The sequence below is a fragment of the Schistocerca serialis genome, chromosome 6, assembly GCF_023864345.2.
Source record: "Schistocerca serialis cubense isolate TAMUIC-IGC-003099 chromosome 6, iqSchSeri2.2, whole genome shotgun sequence".
In the NCBI taxonomy this organism is placed as follows: Eukaryota; Metazoa; Arthropoda; class Insecta; order Orthoptera; family Acrididae; genus Schistocerca; species Schistocerca serialis.
Window position 1 is genome coordinate 310,391,363 of NC_064643.1, and position 24,821 is coordinate 310,416,183.

Genomic DNA, 24,821 nt, shown 5'->3' on the forward strand with positions numbered 1-24,821 from the left:
AATCCATAGAACATCTGCCATGTTTATCTCATTGCAGATTATTAACCACTGGCGATGGAATATTGCTTAATGACTACCTTCCACATAATTTTGTATGTACTGCCACTCTATAGATATGTTGAGGTGCGAAATTTAAAATGATATGCCATATTCTGGCGTTTGTGACTTATTTATTGACTCACCCTTGTGTCTACAAAAAATCTTGAGAAACTGTCACTGCGGCACTTAGGTTGGGACATAACCCAAGTATCAACATCATTTTGGGTATTAGTATCGATATCAAATTATTTAATTTGGTAATGGGACGTTCGTACTATAGAAAGGAACCATCTTTCTCCTCCTTTGGTGACTCAGTCGTTGCTATCTTCTGGTAGTGTTGCAATATAGGATGGTACCTCGCAGCTGGTTCAAATGGCTCTGACTGAGCACTATGGGACTTAACTTCTGAGGTCATCAGTCCCCTAGAACTTAGAACTACTTAAACCTAACTAACCTAAGGACATCACACACATCCATGCCCTAGGCAGGATTCGAACCTGCGATCGTAGCGGTCGTACGGTTCCAGACTGAAGCCCCTAGAACCGCTCGGCCACATCGGCCGGACTCGCATCCGGTATTTGATATTCAGATCTCCATCTAGCCAGCCATATTTTGATTTTATGCAATTTTTCCAAAAATACGTACACGCAAAATGCCGGGATGATTCCTTTGGGAAGACCACAGCCCAGCTATTGAAGCTCATCCGCCGTCAGTACGACACGGTCTTCCACAGGACTTCGCTCTCTACCCTTCTTTCTGTTTTATTTTCAAAACGAATGAACTGGTATATTGGAAATCAACGTCAGGAAGAAGGGAAACAACGATGTAGTCTGAAGAAACTGGTTGGTGTGTAGGTATCCCTATCTTCATAATACACACGAAATGCAAGACAGAGCGTAAGTGAGCCACTCTTCCGCTCGTTTCGTATTCAGCGTTAACAAACTGACTCGGCAGAATGTCTCCAGAAAGACTTTTTTCCTTACAAATGACATTCAGGGCCGAAACTATTAACATCAGTTTGTTAAGTGACTCGCGTGTACCCTGAGAAAAACACTGTGCCGAAGGGAGAGTCTGTTTCTAAATGACACACCTCGTGCACTGAGAGGCAGAAACGTATGAAAATTGCCCCGTGTCACGAAGAGTGTGACGCACAGACTCCATCAACAAAGGTTCTAGTGACCGCGACCAATATAAAGACAGAACGTGGCCTCTTTGCGCCGCCACACGTCCGATATGTCGTCTACAGTAACCTCTCTGGTGTTCACCAGCTTCCTCGTTGCCGTCATAGCATCTGCGTCGGCACAGGTGAGTTGCCACCAGAGATATGTTTTTCATTTCTATGAAACCCAGAAAGCTATAGTGCTTTGATAATACTAAAATTTGTAAACGCTCTTGCTATTTACTTTGCATTTAGTTTTATTCTCGCGTGTTGACTGCGGGCTACGCAAGAATGATCGCACAAAGCCTTTACTAGCCAAAGAGATTCGCATTTACGAGCAGTAATTAAAGAGTAGTACCAGCATCAGTTAATGGCTTCATTTTAGTCTAAGTCTCCAACTGTTATTTTAATGAAACAAGAATCAGATTTGAAGTGAGCGTAACGAAGAATGCTACATGTGGATGGTGCAGACAATTTGAACTGGTTGCGTCAATTTTATTTATAGATTTCCTTCTTCTTCTTCTTCTTCATTTCTTCGTTTACCTAAAAAGCATTCGTCCTTTTATCCCTTTAACCACTTTTCTTTATTGGAGACTAAGGAGATGTCAGTTTCAGTAGCGAAACTGAAGTGGGCTGTGCCCTGGTTAAAAAATACAGTGTGTAATTCTTATCATAAGCGTTATCAATTATGAGTAAGGGCTTCAGAAACCACTGGAATTTTAATTTTAATTTTCTTTAGATATTCTAAAAGCGACCGTTTCTCTGCTGATATTCAGTAACACTTTATAGCATAATATGTTTTCATGCCATCTGGGTACAGCAATGTTGTGAGAGTTCCTTGCTCAGAATTCGGGTCAGTAACGCAATATGTTCTTATGTACAAAATTACGCCAATAATTGAGTTAGTAGTCAGGACAGTGCCGGAAATTTCCACTTTCTCTCCGGGACGATTATCTCCTGATGTCCTCACAACCAAATAGAGATGGTCGAGAAAAGGAGACAATGCCATATAATATTAAAAATCCTGATACCTCGACATTGTTCTTCGTTTATAAAGCCAGAAGGCGTTCCAGTAGAAGAAGATAGTTTATTCTCTGCAACATTCCGGAGGAAATTCATCATTCGAGCTAGGTTATATCTCATTACAATATGTAATGAAAATTTTTAATAGCTTACACGATGTTTGTTGACTGTCTATTTGGCGTATCACAACTAAAAATAATATAGTCACTGATTCAGGGCGCGAGCTGTGAAATATAATTACCTCCACCGCACATGAGTGAAGACTTAGTCCTTCTAAGCGCTCTCGTTGCCGAAATGAAAATGTGAATAGGGTTCTACAAGACTGGATATATATATACCGATAGTGTGGCAATGAAATCTGAGAACGGTAGTTTTAACCAAAGTCGCTCATTTTCTGTTACTACCTTGTGATTGTGTAAAGTATTTCTTTGGTCGACACAATGTCGTGTTTTGTACAGAAGAAAAAGTGCTGTTAGACCGCCGCAAATTTAACTGTTGGCACTAACTGAACCGAGGTCCTACGTCACAAATGTTTAAAAGCTTACCAACGGACTAATCCACCCAGGTACTTTATGATAATACGTCACACAGTTCTTCTGGCAGTTGGCAGCAATAACTGGTGGCTATAGACGTAACAACAGCTTGGGGTGGGCTTGCATCAAACAGTTACAATTCTTATAGCTTCTGAACACGATATGACATGTAGTTTTCACGGTTGTAACAGTATTACTTACAATTACTTTATCTATGGATAAGACAGTACATTTATTCTCCTTATGCCACACACAACTACGGAACGTATAGGTTTAATTATTATAATTCGTTTACTTGATTCACACGTATTATTTTAACTCGTACTGGATGAAATCTAACGGAATTAAAACATTTTCTGATCCTCGATAGCGAAAGATAATAGTAAGAAGTGAAAATTTATATCGATTGTTTTATAGATTAGTACTAATACGAAGTTGGTGTCACTTAGCTAAAGAGAGTGTTGCGACGAACACTGTTTCGCTACCCCCAAGTTACCTATGTCTTTCGGCACTGAAAAATTTGTTATTTCGATGTTTTATGCCCTCGTAAGCCGTACAGCAGTAAGGATGAGTCGACAAGAGGAAAAACTTGTGTAATTGCCGAAGGATTGGCATAAGGTTCCCTCTGAAAAATTAAATACTGGTTATTCGATGTTTCACGGATTTCATGCCGCCTCTGTTCTTTATGAATACGCCAGGTTTCATTGACTTTCCCTGTCTTCATCGTCAGGAGTTATTCATCGGCCGTGCGGTACTTTATTTACGAGGGTATTCAATAAGTAACGCAATACATTTTTTTTTTTTTTTTTTTGTGAGAGCAGGTTGGTTTTATTCGGCATTCCAATACACCACATTACTCAACACTCTTTTGGCTACAAAACACCTTTTGCACCCCCACTCCATTCAATGCGACGACGCCACGCTTCTGGAAAGGCCTCTATGACCATTCTACTGGTCGACATCGGAGCCAACGCCTTGAGGCATCAATAACCTCCCCATCATCCACGTAATGCTTCCGTTAAATGCATCCTCCATTGAGATAAACGGGTGGGAGTCCGAAGATGCGAGATCAGTGCTGTAGAGTGGATGAATAAGAACAGTTCAATGAAGCTGTGGTGCACGGGCTTGTGTGAGGCCTTGCATTGTGTGGGGAAGGAAAGTTGAGTTTAAATTGTCGGTGTACACGTGGTCTATGGGTTCGGTCTTTGATTAGTAAACAAAAAACGTCTTCACTCCCTTGCTCGATCCCCAACACCGCTAATATTTTGAATAATAATCAGCACTGGCCATCGTAAGAAGTCACTCTCATTGTGCCGATGGCATTGTCAAAGAGGGCGGAGGAACGCACAAAGGTTTAGGATACTCTCTTACACTCGGGGTGGAAAAACTGCCCCTAAAGGCGGAAAAATCAGCAATGATCAACGCCATGAGGAAGCACAAGGCAATGGAAACCACTGCATTAAAGACACATAATGTGTATCCTCGGGACATGAGGCGGTAATTGAAAAAGTATCATCATGATCACTCCATTGGCAAGAGACTGTAGAATAGTCCCTCATTCGGATCTCCGAGAGGTGACTGCCAAGGGGGAGCTGACTATGGGAAAAAGTGTAAATACACGACGAAAGAATAATACTCTACGAGTCAGGGCGTGGAATGTCAGAAGCATGAACGTGGAATGAAAGCTAGAAAATCTGGAAAGGGAAATACAAAGGATCATTGTATATATAAAGGGGATCAGTGAAGTTAAATGGTAAGAAGACATAGATTTCTGGTCAGATTAGTATAGGGTAATATTAGCAGCAGCAGAAAATGGTATGACAGGAGTAAGACACGTTATGGATAGGAAGATAGGGCAGAGAGTGCGTTACTGTGAACAGTTCAGTGATAGGTTTCTTCCAGTCAGAATCGACAGCAAACCATAAGGGACAAGGACAGTTCATATGTACATGGCAACGTCGCAAACTGGAGATGAATAGACAAAAAATGGTTCAGATGGCTCTGAGCACTATGGGACTTAACATCTATGGTCATCAGTCCCCTAGAACTTAACTCTACTTAAACCTAAGTAACCTAAGGACATCACACAACACCCAGTCATCACGAGACAGAGAAAATCCCTGACCCCGCCGGAAATCGAACCCGGGAACCCGGGCGTGGGACGCGAGAACGCTACCGCACGACCACGAGCTGCGGACATGAATAGACAGAGGAAGTATATGAGGATATTGAACAGATAATGCAGTGCATAAAGGGAGACATAAGCCTATTAGTTTTAGGGTCCTGGAATGCCTTTGTAAGGGAAAGAGTAGAAGAAAGAGTTACGGTAAAATATGTGCTTGGCACTAGGAACGAGAGAGGAGAAAGTCTAGTTGAGTTCTGCATTAAATTTCAGCTGCTGACACGAATATTGCGTTCAAGAATCAAAAGAGGAGGAGGTATACTTGGAAAAGGCCAGGTGACACGGGAATATTTCAGTTAGAGTACATCACGGTCAGACAGATTCCAAAATCAGATACTGGATGGTAAGGCGTACACAGGAGGAGATATAGCGCAAATCACAATGTACCAGTGATGAAGGGTAGGTTGAAGTTAAGGAGTCTAGTCAGTAAAAGCCAATAGGAAAAGAAGTGAGAAACGAAGTACTAAGGAATGAAGAGATACGCTTGAGGCTCCCAAAGGCTGTAGACACTGCTACACGAAATAGCTCAGTAGGCAGTATACTGTAGAGGAATGGACATCCCTAAAAATAGCAGTCGCACAAGTTTGGAAAGAAAAGCATAAGTAGACCTACTAAGAACGTATCTGCGAAGAAACATGGGTAACAGAACCAACACTTCAGTTGATCGATGAATGAAGGAATTATAAAAATATTCAGGGAAATTCAGGAATACAGAAATATAAGTCGCTAAGGAATGAAATAAATTGGACGTGCTGGGTAGCTAAGAAAAAATAGCTCCATTAAAAAAAGGGAAGAAATCGAAACAAAAATGATTGTCGGAAGGATTGATTCCACATATAGGAAAGTCAAAGCAATCTTCAATGAAATTAAACGCAAGGGTGGTAACATTAAGAGTGCGACGGGAATTCCACTGTTAAATGCAGAGGAGAGAGCAGATAGGTGGAAACAGCACATGGAAGGCCTCTAGGAGGGGGAAGATTTGTCTCATGCGATAGAAGAAGGAACTGAGGTAGAAGAGGGAGAGGATCCAGTATTAGAATCAGAATTTAATAGAGTTTTGTTAGTCTTATTATCAAACAATGCAGAAGGGATGGGCAACACTCCATCAGAATTTCTAAAATCAATGGGGGAGTGGCAACATAACGACTATTCACGTTGGTGTGTAAAATATATGAGTCTGGCGGTATTCCCTGACTATCGAAAAAATATCCTCCACACAATTTGCGAAGACTGCGAGACCGACAAGAGCGAGAATTATCTCACAGTCAGCTTAACAGTTCACTCATCCAAGCTGCTGACAAGAATAACATACAGAAGAATGGAGAAGAAAACTGATAATGTGTTAGACGACTATTAGATCGGCTTAGAAAAGGGCACAGTTGCGTTTCATAATGGAAGACACATTCACAGGTTTTTTCGACCTGGAAAAAGCGTTAGACAATTTCAAACGGTGCAAATTCGGATGAAAACAGGGGTAAGCTATAGAGAGAGACGGGCAATATACCAAATGTTCAACAGCCAAGGGGGAATACTAAAATTGGATGACCAAGATCATAGTGCTCGTATTAAACAGGGTGTAATTCAGGGATGTAGTCTTTTGCCCCTACTGTTCAATTTGTACATCGAAGAAGGAATGACGGAAATAAAAGAAAGGTTCAGGAATGGAATCAAAATTCAAGGTGAAAAGGATATTACTGATACGATTCGCTGACGACATTGCAATCCTGGCTGAAAGTGAAGAAGAATTACATGGTCTGCTGCATGGAATATAGGGTCTAACGACTAGAGAATATGGATTGAGAGTAAATGGCAGAAAGAGTAATGAGAAATACCAGAAACGAGAACAGCGAGAAACTTAAATCAGGACTGATGATCACGAAATAGATGAAATTAAGGAATTCTACTACCTAGGCAGCAAAATAACCAATGATGGACGGAACAAGGATGTATGCTATCGCCTCCCCAAGTTAACTGCAATAATGTACTAATTCTCTTTTGGAATGAATGTATCCTGTACTGGGCGACTGTGCATATAAATAAAATGAAAAGAAAACAAGAATATTATGAATGTTTGTGAAGTTAATTGCAGAACTTTTCCTTACAAAAATCTTGAAGATTCTCTGAAAATATTATTATTATTATTTCATCTCAAACAATAGAGGTCCGCTGAAAGAAGAATTCTTCTTCTGTGTCTCGGCGATGTCGATCCCAGGACTCCACAGCTGCGGCGATCGGCGATTTAGTATTGATGGTTCTGCACAATCTTAAAGAAACAGGTGGGAAAGAAAAAGGCAGCAGATCCTTAATCGTGTAGTGAGAATAAATCCGCGTCCGGGCTACTGAATGTTACTTTTGAGAAAAGACGACAACGTCGCTCGTCGCTGGTTTTGATACGTGTTATTATAAATTCGATGTAGGCTCTTGAAATTATTGTCGCCACAGGATGTAAATCTTGCTGGTAAAACTTAAGCATACATAATGTCCAATACGAAGTGTTGGGTTTTTAAAAGAATGAATTACCTTTTTCTAAGCATTTATTCATCAAGATGAGGTCTTGATGAGGTCCAATGATTTTTAATCCATCCACCTTTTCTATATAGAGACCCAACATTAAATTCACAATTTTGATTGCAATGGCGGACTATCTGTTTCATACAACAATATATACATCTCTTCTCTTCTGCTAGGAAGACAGCACAAAACAAAACAAAAATCAGAAACTACATCTAAGTCGGCTAACAAAGCCAAAGGTACAATGTACAACAGTCTCTCTTTAGCATCGCTGCTGCCACTCGCTGCTGCTATATCTTTGAGTGTCAATATTACCGTCGTGATTTTCAATTTATTTATAGCTTTCTTAGCCTGTCCAGATCGGACGTACAAAAAATTATGCATTACATTTCAAAACATATGTGAAGTAAACATTTGACCACTACCAGCTTTTAACAAATTAAAAAACATTTCCACCGCGTTGACACTTTCACCACTTCCGCACACGCGTCGTAAGACAGAGTACAATGAAATATCAAATTCTCCCGACGTGATACTACAGAGAACATAAAAAGCAGACTAGCACAGACAATCAGGGCATTCATGCGCGAGAGAAATCTGCTATACAATGTTCATCATAAGATAAAGCTGATGTAAACAAACACAAACGCATTGATTGGTCAGAAGCCGTAGCACACGTATACAGGTGTTGCGCTCTTGGAAGTAGGTCCTACTTATGTATTTGATATATTATTACTAAGTTAGGTCAAATGAAACTTTAAGATATTCTAATGTATTAACAGCCATTAACGATTTCTTAATCACGCTTTAGCTACATAGTTTTTATTTCAAAAATCATGTTCAGTCACAATCTCTGTATTGTTGTGCTCCGACTGTCGCGCTGTTAGTGAGCAGTAGAAAATGGCTGAGACTGCTTCCTGCTCCGTAGTGAACCACGCCTGTGGAACACTGTTAAAAAGTGCCGAGAAATAGATTTTCCTAAATTTGCAGAAAACGTGGCTTTGAAGTTTTCCGAGGAACAGTATTTAACACAGTTGTAATAAAAGTACACATTGGATGTACAGTGGAATCTGTAGCGTGATAAATAGATAATCTGCTGCGATTTCGTAGACCACGGGTTCAAGTCTTGCGTTGGTCATCTTTTTCTTCGTTCAACTTAAAATACCAACATCTCGTAACTGTAAAATTCATCATCATTTTTTGTTAGTAATGCACGTCTTCTTGTTTCTAAGTACATATTGCACGAGAAGTTCCTGTCTTAATTTCACATATAAATTCTTAATTATCGATATTTTATGAGAGGTGGTTAACAAAGGCTGCTTAAGTTAAGAAAACAAAACAATTTATTTTTAGGGCTAAAATGAAAAACTAATTGATCTTTATTTGGGCTATGTCTATTGTTTTATAACACAGATCTAGTATCACACGAACCAGTGATAAGTGACATAGGAACATGATGGCAGTTCCATAACTTAAATGTATTCCTAGGTTTCGGATAAGGAAGGAGCTAAGAGATTACCAGACGACTGACGGTAATTAATACCTTCAGTGGCTTCAGTGTTCAACAATACGCAGAAATCCCTACAGTATGCTTTTGCATAGTACATAGCTCGCTCCGAAAAATTACTGTATGTTTATGTTAGGAATTTTCATCACTCTTTTTTTGTAATTAGAATACTGTGTTAGATGAGAAAGAGAGCATTTTATGGCATTTCATCTGCTCATCTAAGAGGTGTGCGGTAATGCTGGAGGTTTGCCAAATATTATTTCATTCTCTTTAAAAATTAAATAAAGTTCGAAGCTATATTGCTTCTCCACTCGTCTCTTTTTGCGTCTGAATTGCAGCTGCACACTCATTGCAGTGTAGTTGGTCCAGCTGGCAGGTCAGTGCTGTCAAAGTTAAACGTGCCGGTAAAGCTTTTATCCCGCGTTATTACTCACTCTATGTGCGTATAACGCAGCATGAAAGTATCCTTATGACCGTACTTTGCTGTACTGGGCACATCTTGGCTTCCGCTCCAAGTGAAGCGAAATTTAGTGGGATTCATGCAAACGCGGAAGAATACATGTATAATGTTTACACCAAGTTTATTGTTATGATGAACACAGTATAGTATCAAACATAGTTCTTTATTTGAGGAAGAACTTTCTGGAAATGTACTTTTGGAGCACAGCGTTATATGGTCGTGAAACATGGACTTTGGGAAAACTGGAGCAGAACAGAATCAAAGCATTTGAGATGTGGTGCTACAGACTAAAGTTGAAAATTAGGTTAACTAATGAGGTAAGGAATGAGGAGATTCTGCGCAGACTCGGAAAGGAAAGGAATATGTGGAAAACGCTGACAAGAAGAAGGGACAGGATGGTAGGAAAGCTGTTAATCATCAGGTAATAACTTCCATGGTACTAGAGGGAGCTGTAAAGCATTAAAACTGTATAGGAAGACAGAGACTGGAATATATCCAGCAAGTCATTGAGGATGTGAGATGAAGAGGTCGACAGAAAATAGGAAATGGGGGGGGGGGGGCGCTGCATCAAAGCAGTCACAAGAATGATGACAAAATAAAACTATGGCGACGAACGTATTGCAGGAGTAACATCAGTGCGCAGTCTGTCGGCACGCGAGAGATCGGGCAGATTTGCGAGACGTTGTTGCAATGACAGACGTCTCACCCGACGATTCACCGTGCATTTGTTCACTAACGGGTCTCCGTAGACATTGTGCAAACGCCTATGAATATCTGCGATGCTCTGGTTTTCTGCCGAAAGAATCTCAATGACAGCATTCTGCTTGGAACGCACCTCCGTTACAGACGCCGTCTTGAAGGTTGCGTATAGCGCCGCTAGTCGTCGGGAATCCATGAAACTGTAGAGACTGAAGCGGCAATTTTCCACGATGTCCCACAACAAATTCCGCATTTTTTCAACCTAAATTGACTGAGAAAAAATGTGCTGTACTACTTATTGAACGCCCTTTGTATTTGGTCGAGTTCGATATGCACACTACATGAAGTGCAAAACTTCTATATGCTACCAAAGACAATGTCGGTGTCTATGATGGAGGAACACTAACAACCATGGTGATTTCGTTAGGTGGCGAATAACTCAGCCTATTTCTCGTAGCCTTCAGCACTTAGCACCCGTTTTTGCACCACTAAGGGTATAATTGTTGTCCCATCTTAAGTTGTTGTTCTACGCTGCAATCTCAACGGCTTCTTTGATGACAGTATTCCAGTAGACAGTTGCATGGAATGCAATTTCGTAATTGCGTTTGTTTGTGGTTCTGCGCTCGACAATAGCAGATTTGTTGAAATTTAATGTAGATTCGTATTTCTGGGCAGCGTTCTGAAATAGTTCGCAAGGTCTGATCTATGAAATTGCTACCGCATTCACAATTTTTCCAGAAGCACTGAGACCAAGGGTCTCTTTAATTTTCTTGCGTGGTCCAAGACTGAACTGAATGTAGTGTCTGCCAGGGACAGTCTGTTTTAACTGTAGTAACTCTGACGAATGGAAGGAGTGAAGTGTTCTTCGATCATAGACAACCGACATTGTCTTTAGTAGCATATAGAAATTTGTTCACTTCATGGAAGAGTGCCTTTTTGAGATATCTGGTCTCGGATCCTTGGTGGACCTTTTCAGTTAGAGTTTTAGCTCTATGTATCAGCGTGTTTAAAATAGCTCTCATTTGACGTGGATGAGGTATAGGTCAGTATATGGTGGTTTCCAGTAAAAAGCCCATCTAACGTACTTTCAAGCAAAACATCTGTAAATGGTAATATACGAGGGTTATTCGGAAAGTAAGGAACGATCGGTCGCAAAATGGAAAATACAGTAAAATTCTGATGAAGGTTTGTACAGATGCGTTGCGCACTGTGTCTAGTACGCCCATCATATCCCTCTTTTCAGTTCTGAGCTCACAGTGAGAAAGTAAAGATGGCCAGAAATTAGCGTCTCCCGCCAGCTATGAGGGCCTGGCGAAAGATTTCGCCTGAAGCTATGCAATCCACATAACATAACTGTCATGCAGCTCGTTCAACACGACAATTCTTGCCTGCACTCTGCAGCGTTTTCGATGGGAAGTGTTTGATCACCCACAATACAACCCATAATTGGCTACCCCTGAGGTTCATCTCTGCTCAAATGAACCGCTGGCTATGAAGACAATATTTTGATACGGACAACGAGTTGCAGTCCACAGTAGAAAATTGTCGGAAAGCACTGGCGGCTGTCTTTTATAACAAGGGAATTGAAAAGTTGGAACAACGCTACGACAGATGTCTAAATCTGAGCGGCGACTGTGTAGAGAAGTAGCTGGAAGGTGTAGCTAACCCTTCCAAATAAAGCAGTTTTGATTTTCGCTGTGGTTTCCATCTCGCGACCTATCGTTCCTTACTTTCCGAATAGCCCACTTACCTTCTCTCTCCACCTCAGAGGTAAATTTTATATTAGTGTGCATTCAATTCACATGTTCAGTCCCATAATACCAGACCTTAAAAATGTCAAATGCGTAAAAAAAAAAAAAAAAAAAACGAAGGACGATGGACGAAGAAGAGCTGAAATTAATGCGTATTCTTCGAAATATCGTGTTAAGCACTTGGCTATGCTGTTAAGCACTTCATAATATTTATCACTACAGGAAAGTAGGTGAGCGTCAAACTATGGTGATTCAGTTTGACAGTCTCGGGAGAGAAGTGGTCTGCTAGCAACGTGAATGTGTTTATGCTGTCAAAGGGATATTTTCTTGAAATAACGACCGACTGATCTATTTTCTGGTTGTATTTGGAACCTTTCGAATCATAGATGGAAAGTAATGTTCCAGGCATTCCAGGCATCATGAAGCTGAGTATTAGATTATTGCGTAACACAGAAATGTGCTAGCATATTATTATCCGCGGAACCTAACTGACACACACAGTAGTTACGGTTACTACAAGCCACCACAAGTGGGGAAACGGGGCCAAATTTCTAGTAGTTTACTGTCGAGTTGAGATTTTCACAAATGTTTTATTCGTATCTTACAGAAACTAGCAGTACTGCAATAAACAGCTTTTTGAACACGCCGCTACGACAATCAAGTAATTTATAGCATTACAACAATTTAAATTTTTTAAATAAAGGAATTTACAAACTTGGAGGAATTTAAAAAAATTTAAACAAAAGTGTTGTGTCGGTATCTGGGCCGACACTGTGAAGTTGAGATGGCTGAAAGGCAAGCTAGACTAACGCAGACGGGCGTGAAGTACTGGAACAGGATACGTAATTAATGTAGGAAGAAAAGTACGGAGCAGGTTTAATACTTAACTTTACTCATTCCTTGTGGTACATCGATCTTGACGATACACAGAAGACTTTAAGTACAATCACTGTATGGCTAATGGCGCCTTGCTAGTTCGTAGCCATTAACTTAGCTGATGGCTATTCTGTCTCTCGGCTAATGAGAGAGAAAGGCTTCGTACATCTGGTCGGTAGCTAGGTTCTCGTACAACTGGGGCGAGTGCTCTCTCGTATCACGAGACCTGCCTTGGTGGTGGCGCTAGGTCTGCGATTACACAGTGGCGACACGCGGGTCCGACATGTACTAAATGGACCGCGGCCGATTTAAGCTACCACCTAGCAAGTGTGGTGTCTGGCGGTGACACCACAAAAAGTGTCCTGGAATATCATTAGAACATAACAGATATGACGGACCCATGTAAGGCGGCCACAAATCACCCACTCAGGGATGCTCAGGCTAGACAGAATACTGAGCAATTTAAATATGCCCGTAAACACAATTGCCACTCTCAGGCTGGTCACTGCACCGACTTTTAGCCAGCAAAAATTTGTTATAAGATGGCTTAACTTGCCGATAGAATTGGAGCTAACCTCGTGCAAGGAAACATTACACCACAGTCCTGAATGAGTGACCACCTGATCAACCAACAGGAAGCATGAATTTACTCATAACCTACGACAGAATAGCGAAACAATTAAATTGCCAAAACTGCACCTCCCATCGGACAGTAACCAGAGGAGGAGGAAAGATCACTGTCTTCAATTACACCGGTGCCAGGGACAGGAAACCCGGTCGCCGGAGGCCACAAGGCAGAAGAGACGCTGGTTACACAAAATTTTTACTTAATGGTGAAACATTCCACAAACTTAACTTGCAATTATGCTCGAACAGGCAGTACACGACCTCCGATGGCAAGGATCCACACATCCGACCGCGCACGCGACTCCAGCGTACCCAACACGCCACGGTCACGCGACAACACGCTCTGTCACCGGAGTTCACGTCTTCTCTGCAACGTTGACGCGTAGTGACCGCTCCTTCATGTTAGGTGTCTCTTTTTAATCTCCATTTTTGAAACGAAAGATTTGAAGAAGCTTGTTAACGTCCCACCAAGGCGAAATGAACAGAAACTACTCGTGGGCCGATTCTGTATACAACCAACACGCGGGGAGCTCTTCCGTCAACTCGACCCGCTCGTTACACACAACCGACATATATCACGTGGCGACTCGGTACAACCGACCATGCCTGCTTCGTGCTGGAGAGGCACACTGCTCTCCCGAGTCCACCACACTCTCTACGCGCAACGCCCGTACTTCCGCGCCACCACACGAGGTTACAACCGGTCAATGATCTCACTTCCTCCATAGCAGTTTCCCGGAAGCAAAAACGCAGATATCGATAGCAGAGGGAAAAGACAACCAAGCAGCCACTTAATGACAGACAACATATCAAACAAACATATCAGAGGAAGAAAAGGAGAACCAATGTAATCTAAACACAAGGTGTAGCACTAGTCGATAAACGGCTCACTATCGCCGAGATAAATTTCTCCAGTCTATAACTAAAAGTAGTCAGAGGCATTTTGAATGCTGATTCATAACTACTAGTTTGCTCTTTTATGGCAAAAAATACACTCATTCTTACACTCATTATTACAACACAGAGAAATGATAATCTCAATAGTTATCAACTATGAACTAGCGTATACAGTGTGCTAAAATCAGTCCGCAGCTCGTGGTCGTGCGGTAGCGTTCTCGCTTCCCACGCCCGGGTTCCCGGGTTCGATTCCCGGCGGGGTTAGGGATTTTCTCTGCCTCGTGATGACTGGGTGTTGTGTACTGTCCTTAGATTAGTTAGGTTTAAGTAGTTCTAAGTTTTAGGGGACTGATGACCATCGGTGTTAAGTCCCGTAGTGCTCAGAGCCATTTGAACCTTTTTTTTTTTTGCTAAAATCAGTGATTAATATACTAAAGATCTGCAGCGACATTTCTGGAGTGACTTTAAACATTAGATGTGGAATTTGTCTCCAAGGATCTGATTGATTAGTTTCCGGGTAACTGATTTACCATTTTACCACGTGCCACAGCGTGCACTGCACGTTGCTGAGCATTTGAGAAACTAGTCGACATAAGAGGAATGGTACGTAGCATCTAGGGAATAGTGTTCCAGGCAGTGTAAACAAAGCAAGTTGTTCTCAGGATCGCAAAGATTCAAATCGTCGACGACTTGTCTTGCCTGAAATCGTCTTGCTCTGTTGAAAGCAGGACTGGTGCACCTGTGGCTCATAGGCTTCCATTATCGAGAAACTGAAGAAGCAATGGCAGCTTCATCATGAATTTTTCACGAGGATACTGATACTAGTCTTTTAAGAAGAATCGTATGTCATCCTGTTATAGCATGATGACTTCGTAAACTTTACATACACATCTGTTAACTTCTACATAGGCACGGGTATTCTTGGATGGTAGTCCAACTTCTTCACTAAAAATTTTCCTGTTTTTTTTCCGAGCGTGGCTTAAGTTCCCAATACAGAGTAATGTTAAAAATGAGATTCTGTGACAATACCACTTACACATGTTCTGTTTTATTGTTCCCGTTGAGTCATTGTCAAGAACGTGTTCCTTGGTTGTTGAGACATCATAGAGAATTGTGTTGCCTAGGCGATAACTTTTACGTTATGTCGCAATGGGGGTGCTAAGCAAACGCTGTCGGCTACCTTATGCTGAAAGCCAAGACAGTGGGATTCTGTTTCAATCGTTTCAAATCAAGCTTGAGTTACCGCGTATAGAATTCAAGGGTAAATTAACAGGATATACTTGCGGCGTTGTATCACAAAGATAACAGTGCTAAAGTGCTCGAATGTGAAGCAGTAGTTGCTACTAAATTGACCGCAAATTAATTAATAAACACATGAAGGATGGTAGAAAAGCCTTTGGTCTGCATAACCAAATATTTCACAGCTGACGTCCAAAATTTCCAGTTTTATAGACCCAACAAGACCTACCTTCTCTCTTGAAGGTAAGTTGCTACCTAACTATAACTTGAGCTGGCAGCATCCATCTTCAAGCTGAGCAAATGCCTCACTGTTTTTTTGCTTCAATAGATCTGCTGCCTGCTCTCTCGGTGGACAACATTTCAGACATATGCCCACGTATGGAATGGAGACCTCTTCCTCCCTTTTATTTTTATGTCGTCATTATACTACGTACTCTTAAGACGTAGGCATTGAGTTTGAAAGATGATCATAATTTTTGCATATCCAACTTCAGACGTCCAGTGTCCTTGGTCTGGTATACCATTATGGCTGCTATAATCTCATCTTCCTTGACTTCGGGTCTCTGCTGAGTTTCATATGTGCATTCGCTTAGTAGGTACTGTGTTGTTCTACTCATTCTTGTCCGTTACAACTGTCACAAAATTGTCTCTCTACGATCTGATGTCACTATTACTATGTGATGTTCTCTTTTTAGCGTCTATACGCAAATCTCAGGATCCTCGTGTAACACTGTTGAAACTTTCTCACTTCTGCCAGAGAAATAGCAAACCTCTTTACCGGTACGCAAACCCTTCAGTGGTAAGAAGTTTTGTTTTGTCACCACAAAATGCAGTCTTTTAGCTTTGATAATTGAGGCGGCGACACTACGAGTGTGGTTGGAAAAATTAATAACCCAACGATACTTGTCCCGCTTCAGTTGTTGCTCTGTTGTCTTCTAGTGCAAAATATCGAACATTTACCTCTGCATATAGGAAATAATTACAAGACCTACATACAGCCATTTTGGTTGCACAAAATTTTGTCAGTTGATCACAGTTTCGACTGCACTAGGACAGTCTTCACTAGAATAAATAGTTACATGCTCAGACGTTTTATTCTGATCAAGATTGCCTTAGTGCAATCGAAACTGTGGTCAACTGACAAAATTTTGTGTGCCCGAAGTGGCTGTATATACGTCTTGTAATTAAATAGCGTACGGTTGCTGAATCACAGCCAACAAAATGTTTAAAATGTCAATATAGGAAATCCTTTAATTAGTCCTGGTGTCTTACAGGTAGGACAAATTGTCAGCATTATGCGGGGTGGAGCAATTGAAAGTGGCCCAGAGAACAAAGTTCCACGGTAGAAAGAAGCACAGCAGAGGAAAGCAAATACAGCGCTAAGCTGACTAAAGCAAACGTTGAAAGTGAACGCCATTCATCTCTTGGCACTTTTGGGCCCTGGTCATCAGGCTGACGAAGGGAGATCGAAGATGGACTGTCGAAGTTCCTGCAGTCTCCTCGAAATGTTCTGTTGCAGTCCTTGTAGACTATGAGGGTTGTTGCGATACATCTTAAACTTGAGGGCTCCTCATACAAAGTAATTGCACACTGAATCACGTGACTTGGGTGGCCAGCTAGGGCCGCGACCAGACTCACATCCGTTAACAACCTGTCAGGCACAGGTCTTTTACTCCTACTGGGTGTGGTTATCTGCATACGTTTATGTCCAATCGTATCCACTAGTCCGGGCCACCTGTATTTCAACCACCCTGTACTTGTCAACAACTTCCATTTTTCCGACTAAAATGTCAATGTAAATTTTAATTCGCTTTAAGTGGTCTTCTTTGTTTTCCAGTCTCATCACCGCATTGACTTAACGTTTATTTAAAATGTTGGCGCTTCTTAAGTTTTCCGAGAGATTCTGTATAAGCTCTCTAAACAATGAGGACATTCTCTTTTGTTAATATATTTTTAAGATATTTGAAATAATCGATTGGCTTTCCTAGTTCCGAATACCACTCAGTGACAGTATTTGGATTCTGTGCGGTATACTCAATGGTTCATGCAGTAATAATGAGTTGCAGGACCCAGATTGATGTAGACAAGCCGCTAATTAGATTTATGCCTTTTTATTCTAAAGGAGTATTCTGTTCTGCAGGACGTGTACCAGACAGCCTACGACAACGTGGACGTAGACACCATCATCCAGGATGACACGTTGGTCCAGTCCATAATGAAATGCCTGGTGAGCGCTACAGACGAGGTATGCGACCCCGAAAACAAGCATGTCAAAGGTGAGGACAAACCTATCGCAAGGACGTTATGTAATCGTCTTTACCTTACAATCTGTAGCATCAAATCTCTTTTAGCTGTAGAGGACATGTTATGATTCGAAAATATCTCCACCCCCTACGCCAGGATTACTGAGAACATACATCTGGTCACTTGGGAGTCGACAGACAGGTCCAGTGCTAAAGAAAGTAACAGATCGACATTCCATTAGTGAGGTGATCAATCAAAGCACCAGCTGGACCTGTACGCCGGTTGCGAAGCAAACTGGCTGTGACCAATTTACAAAATCCCGGCATTTGAGGAAAACGATTCACAGACGCCACTGAAAATTTAAATATGGGTGTTCATAGAGGGATTAGGCATCATTATAATCCAATAAGAGTTCCGTACCGAACATGCGGACGATTATTGCAAGGAAAACTTGGGTCGACCGGTTCCCAGTCGCGTGAGGAAACTGATGTCGCCAGATAAACAAAAAAAGCCTCATTTGTGAAATGCATGGTGACTCCAAAGAACGGGAAATTTTGGAACGGAGGTAAACTGATGAGCACAGTTACCTGACACTTATTTATTTATGTTAAAGTGTAGTAAAGAGTGTGCCATTATAGAATGTCACAAGCATTTATATTTCTGGTATACCACAGTCTACACAAGCATTTTCATTTCTTGAATGTCACATTCCTGCCCCGTGATAGGAACGTTACGTATGGCTCGACCTAACATTTAAACAGAAATCCCGGAGATTTCCTCTCGTATTGTTGCTTTCAGTTCTTCGGTGTTAGCAAGTCGAGAACGGTAATCCGCACTCTTAAGTTCCTTCCACAGGAAAAATTCACACGCTCTCAGGCCAGGCGGTCTTGGGGGCCGTGCAATGCCACCGTGCCTTAAAATGGCACGATTACCAAACAAACGTCGCACAACTCCCATCGGTATCCGTGCAGCATGTTCCGCTGCTCCGTTATCTTGAAACAAACTGTTGGTAGCAAAATGGGGTAGTTAATGCGCTACAGAACTTACCATCATAGCGACGTATCGAACAGTCACTACAGTGATTGTGCAACCATCATAATCTTCAAAAAAGTTGCGACTTACAAACCCACTCAATGACATGGCACACCGTAAACTAACATCGCTGCAGTGAAATGGACGCCCGTGACGGTGGATTTTGGTTGGGCCAATAGCGGAAATTCTGTGTACACACGTAGCTGCGTCCGATATTTTGCTAACATGCTTTCAGCGTATTGTGTACGCATTATCAGATCGTCATGTTGAATTTGCTAATCGATCTGCAGCTCGTGCGGATGGAACTTTGAATCCACTTTCGATATTCGTTCAACACGTGAAGGATATAAATTTGACTTCGAACAAAGAGTTGTGGGCTTCTTGCTAAAGCAGTTCGCAGAACCTTGTTATTGTCTCCCGTACGACTGGTACGGGATCTCCCTGCAAATATCTTCTTCAGGGCAGAACCCATTGCTTCAAAACTGCGAGCCCAACTGTTGATTGTGTGCTCTGAGGCAACACGACCACGCCGTCCGATGTTGAAATGAAGCCGAAATTCTCGACGCGCGGCCTCCACCCTTCCATTCCTTTAATAGGCTTTTACCGCTAAGGCACGCTGCACAACGTTACATTGTTCCGTATTTACAGTTCACTTAATGGGAAGACAATGCAATCAGCATTCTATATGTCATTCGGTGTCACCTACGTCGTAGTGTTGCCACAACAAGTTACTTCTTTTGAGTCGCCCTGTATTACTTGACCTGTATGTTATTAACTGCCTGAATTAAACAAAATACGTATCGATGCTGCGGATCATTTTCCTAACTGATATTTTTCATTCGCAACGGCTAGATGATTCCGCACCTTGGGCGTTACCAATCAACAGCAGATAAAACATCGTTTATGTACTTCCATTTGGCAGCATGTAACGATCCACACAGCAATGCCTGAAGATTAGCATATAATGATATCCCATATTACAGCCGCCAAGACAAGCACGGGTGCTGAAGCGCCCTTGCGTGACGGGGGGGAGGGGGGGGGGGGTGCACCGGCCCCGCATCGAACCCGCCGGGAAGGTCGGTGTACAGGCCAGCCTGGATGTGATTTTTAGGCGGTTTCCACATAACATTAGGAGAATACGAGCTGGTACCCAACTCCCACATCAGTTACACAATCAGCAAACATTTAGAGAATTTTAGTTCTCTTTCACATGACTAACAGTACACGCAGACAGCTGGGGTACACATATTTCTTCCCAAGAAGTAAAATGGTGCCGACAGGAAAAGTCTTGTAATATTGAGTCGGTGTGTAGGTTCGTAGCGTTTTTCCATAAGTTAATAAACCCAACAGTCAGACATAACAGAGACTTCAATCAGCTATAATAATTAAATTCTCCTTCACTATTTACAACAGTCTGCCAACGTTGGGGTAATTTTCGATTTTGCTACTGTAGAACTCGCGTGGTATTGAGGCGAAGAACTCGTTAAGCCATATTCAGAGCGAATTTTCATCCGGAAAGGAAGTTCCTTGAAGTTGTTCGATAGAGAGCGGAGAAGGGGAAAATCTCAGGGCGGAAAAACAGGTGAATAATGTGGGTGGAATAACTTCCCAAGCCCCCTCCTGTATAGTGTTTTTTGTCGTCTAGCACAACTGGCGTTAGCGTGAATTATCATCACAGTTACGCAGCCTTCCTGCTCGTTGTTCTTGCATTGCGCCTGCAAGCCGTCTCAGTTGTCGACAATAAAGTGATGGAGGCACCTCGAGGAAGCAATTCGTAGCTCAACACACTATCGCTGTTCCAGCTGACGCGCAACATGATCTTTTGTGGATGTGCGTCGGTGTTTATACGGGCAGTTGTTGGTTTGTTTTGGCTCAGCCATTCCTTTATTTTTCTTGTGTTAGCACAAAAACACAATTCTCGGCCACCAGTAACGATGCAGGACAGAGCATGCGGTACCAGTACAACCGATGTTTTAACCATCCCCATTCTGTGCAAATGTCGCACGATGGTGGGTAATCACACTTCATCACATTTACGTGGATCATTGTAGGTTAAAGCGTTTAAACGATCTTCATCAACCGCCATTGATCTTCCTGAACATGGAGAATCACTAATGAGAAAACTGTCTTCCTGAAACCGAGAAAACCATTTTCCTACCGTGCTCCGTCCAGTGGCACTATCCCCATACACGGCGCAAATGTTTATGCCTGCCTTCGCTGCTGTCGCCCCTCTACCGAACTCACACAGATTTTTCCACTTGGCACACAATTTTCTAGTGTCTGCAGCTCCACTCACTATCTCTCCAAATGACAAAATGGCAACATGTAAACTGAAATAGCAATAAACAAAAATGTCAGTTGATAAATAAGCCCGTGTTAACCGGAATACCAACATAAAAAATAATACACACATACACACGCACGCACGCACGCACAAACTCACGACGTGGTCAACCTCTTAAAATGAAATATAATGAGTACAAAAAGTCATGACCACAACCGTATATTATGCCTTGTCAAAAATATTCTCTATCTGAGCTCGTTGATGTTAACGCTATATGATATCACGGTCTCGCGACCCTCTTAAAAGAGCGCTCTGGCCGCTTTGGAGCGCTGTAGATGGTGAAGATGTAGTAACAGAGGCTGCCATAGGACCCTCGACCTCCGACACAAATCGGCAAGGGCGTGTGTGACATCCGGTTACACGGCATCAGCAGAGCGTCATGGGCTGACGTCACCACAAGACCGAAGGGTGGAAAGGAGCTATTGTACTTGCAAGTGCCCATGACCACACTTCGAATGAAATTGTCTGATACACTGGTGTATCATCACGGACTGTCCTACGTGTCTAAAAGGAGGGAAGTACCCCTTGGCGAAGTCAGTGATTGTAAAAACTGTTAACTGACGGTAACCAGAAATGTCACATCTTACTAGTGAAAATCTGACTTAAAATCGACAGAAACTGCTGTTGTCAATGAACGGAGTTCCATCTCAGCTTCTGAGAGAATATTGCGAGGGGGAACTGCTTACAATAGACACTTGTAGGCTCCTAATCTGCAAGACGCCATTCCGCTCAGCGGAACATTACGCTGTACGCCACCAGTGGTCTAAATAGTAGAGTAGCTGGACAGTACCTGACTGGATTTTGCTTGTTTTCGTGTGGTGCAAGGCGCCGAGTACACTGACAATCTACTGAGACGATTAGCCCGCAGCGTGTGGTGGATGCCATTCAGGCCGCAGGTGGTTTTGTTATGGTGGTGTTTTTCATTCAGTTACATGGCCGAGTCATTCAGGCTACCGAAAACATAAACAGTAATGTTTACTTCAACATTTTCGGTGATTATGTGTTCACCTATGTTCTAGATCTTCATATTGATTATGAAATGTTTGCTCCCTCTTGACATATCAATATTTACATTACTTTTGTTTTGCTGCGAGACGTTCTGGAAAACTGGCAGCGATGGTGCAGTCACACTCAAGAACTCAGCAGAAAAGAAAACTTACCCAGTAGTTTCAGGGCTTCAAAAAGTTATTTATACATATGTATTAAAACATTCAGATCTTTCCACTGGAAATTAATCTTAGTAGACGCACCTATTTTGCTAAGGATCGCTGGCACAAAGGAGACACAGATTAAAACATGCCACTGTGACTGAACATCTTTATCAAATTTTCAATAATGAAGAGTCATGTGTTCAAAGTCATGAAGTTGAGAGAAGGAAGTTAAGTGCATTATTAATTTATTAAGCAAGTTCATTTTATTGATGTAGGGTTTGCAATATAATGTGTGAATGATGTTCATAAAAAACAGAATTTGTTTAAGAAGGGTAGAGTAACAAAAAGCTAGTTTGAAAGTAAAAATCTTGGAATCGTAACTATCCACAAAAATGCTAAAAGAGGGTCAAACTTTGGTGTGCAACGCCATTAAACTAGTTACTAAACAAACTCTTCTCAAAGAAGATCTATTTGTCCGACAATATTATACCCCAACTGTTTACGAGCAAGTGAAAGCAGCAACAAGGAAGACTACTAGCGGACGTGCAGGTGACAAATGGGACTTAACATCTGAGGTCATCAGTCCCATAGACTTAGAACTACTTAAACCTAACTAACCTATGGACATCACACACATCCATGCCCGAGGCAGGATTCGAACCTGCGACTGCAGCAGCAGCGCGGTTCCGTACTGAAGCGTCTAGAACAACTTGGCTACAGCGGTGGCAGTAGTAAACATTACGACAATCCGGTACATCTACGGAATTTAATCATCAATGAATGTCTTTAGATAGATATGACTATTGATATGACATATGTGAAGAAACCTGTCGCTCCTCTTCCTCACCAAATTACTGCCAAGGTTAGAAGCAACGTTTCACGGTATTACCGTGATGTCTCCTGTAGGTGATTCAATTTTTGTCAGGTGTGTTTATTTTAATGTACAATCTCCGATTGTTCGACATTGTGCCATTACACCAGTACGTACTGATCTGCCCACACTGCTGTGTGTATCATGCCATACTGAGAAACGGAATCATTTAACCTAACTTCTTTGCGTAGAGTTGCTTGATAACACAGAAAGGATCAAATTACACCGACGGAGAAAAATTGCAACGCCAAAAAAAATAATTAATGTCGAGTAATGAAACGTCGGGAATATATTTGTATAGGTAATATATGTAAATAATTAACATTGCAAGATCACATGTTAATGTAAGCGCGGGAAAAACCATTGCAAATGTGAAATGGTGGTACATTATTAACCGGCGTTGCCGTAATATTGAATACAAGCATGCAAACGTTCATGTATTGTGTTGTACAGATACCGGATGTCAGTTTCTGGAATGAAGTTCCGTGCCTGTTGCACTTGGTCGTCCAATACAGGGTCGGTTATAGCTCTTTGTACATTACGCTGGAGTTGTCCGATGATGTTCTATATGTGCTCGAGTGGAAGCAGATCATGTGATCGAGCAGGACAAGGCAATACGTCGACACTCTGTACAGTATGTTGGGTTACAACAGCGGTATGTGGGCGAGCATTATCCTATTGGAAAACACCCTTTGGAATACTTGATGGCACCACAACTGGCCGAATAACCAGTCGACATATAGTTTTGTAGTCAGGGTGCGTGGGATAACCACTACAGTCCTCCTGTTGTCATTCCAAATCGCACCCCAGACAATAACTCCAGGTGTAGGTCCAGTGAGTCTAGCACGCAGACAGGTTGGTTGCAGATCCTCAACTGGCCTCCTTCTAACCAACTCATGGCCATGACTGGCACCGAGAGAGAGCCAGGTGTCATCAGAAAACACAACAGACCTTCACCCCGCTCTCCAACTGGCTGTCGCTTGAAGCTACTGAAGTCGCAAATGGCGGTGGTTTGGGATCAGTGGAATGCACGCTGCACTGCGTCTGACTCGGAGCTGTCCTTGAAGTAGCCTATTTGTAACATTTCGTTGTATCACTGCGGTGCCAAATGTTGCTCAAATTGCTGCTGCAGGTGCAGTACGACGCACCGGAGCCATACGCCGAGTACGATGATCTTCGCTCCCGGTAGAGGCACGTGGCCGCCCGAAGCCCTGTCCTCTTGCGACTGTACGTTCTCGTGTTAATCTTCGTCAGCAATTACGTTCAACGGGTACATTCCTGCTAAGTCTTTTTGAAATAGCCCAGAAGGAGAATCCAGCTTCTTCTAATCCTATTGCAAGACCTCGTTTAAACATGAGGTATTGATAATAGTGTCTTTGTCGCCTTAAAGTCATTCTTGACTAACAGACGATAGTTACAGGGTGTATATAGTAAACTTGATTTGCCAGCTCATAGTGGAGTTACTAGCGCCACTCTTATGCAACTGGCGCTTAATTTTAATAGACATTATCTCTCAGCTGATAGTAACACAGTAACACGACTACCAGTTTTCGCTTACGTCGCACAACTCTCTTTGGCGTTGCGGTTTTTTTTCCGTCAGTGTAGTTAGTCCCCAGTGAAATACGGTGTTTTCGAATAAGAAACACCCTCACGCTGGAAAGTCACTTCTGAGACAC

The 24,821-nt window shown here is 42.1% G+C and overlaps 1 protein-coding gene across 1 annotated transcript in view; it reads left to right on the forward strand.

Moving 5' to 3' along the window:
- The first annotated feature begins 1,208 nt into the window (after positions 1-1,208).
- LOC126484157 (ejaculatory bulb-specific protein 3-like) overlaps positions 1,209-24,821 on the forward strand; it is a 30,816-nt gene continuing 7,203 nt past the window's right edge. Inside the window, exons 1-2 of the mRNA XM_050107553.1 lie at positions 1,209-1,344; positions 17,644-17,779. Of these exons, the coding sequence (XP_049963510.1) occupies positions 1,273-1,344; positions 17,644-17,779 (208 nt within the window). The 5' untranslated portion in view covers positions 1,209-1,272. The remainder of the gene's footprint in view (positions 1,345-17,643; positions 17,780-24,821) is intronic.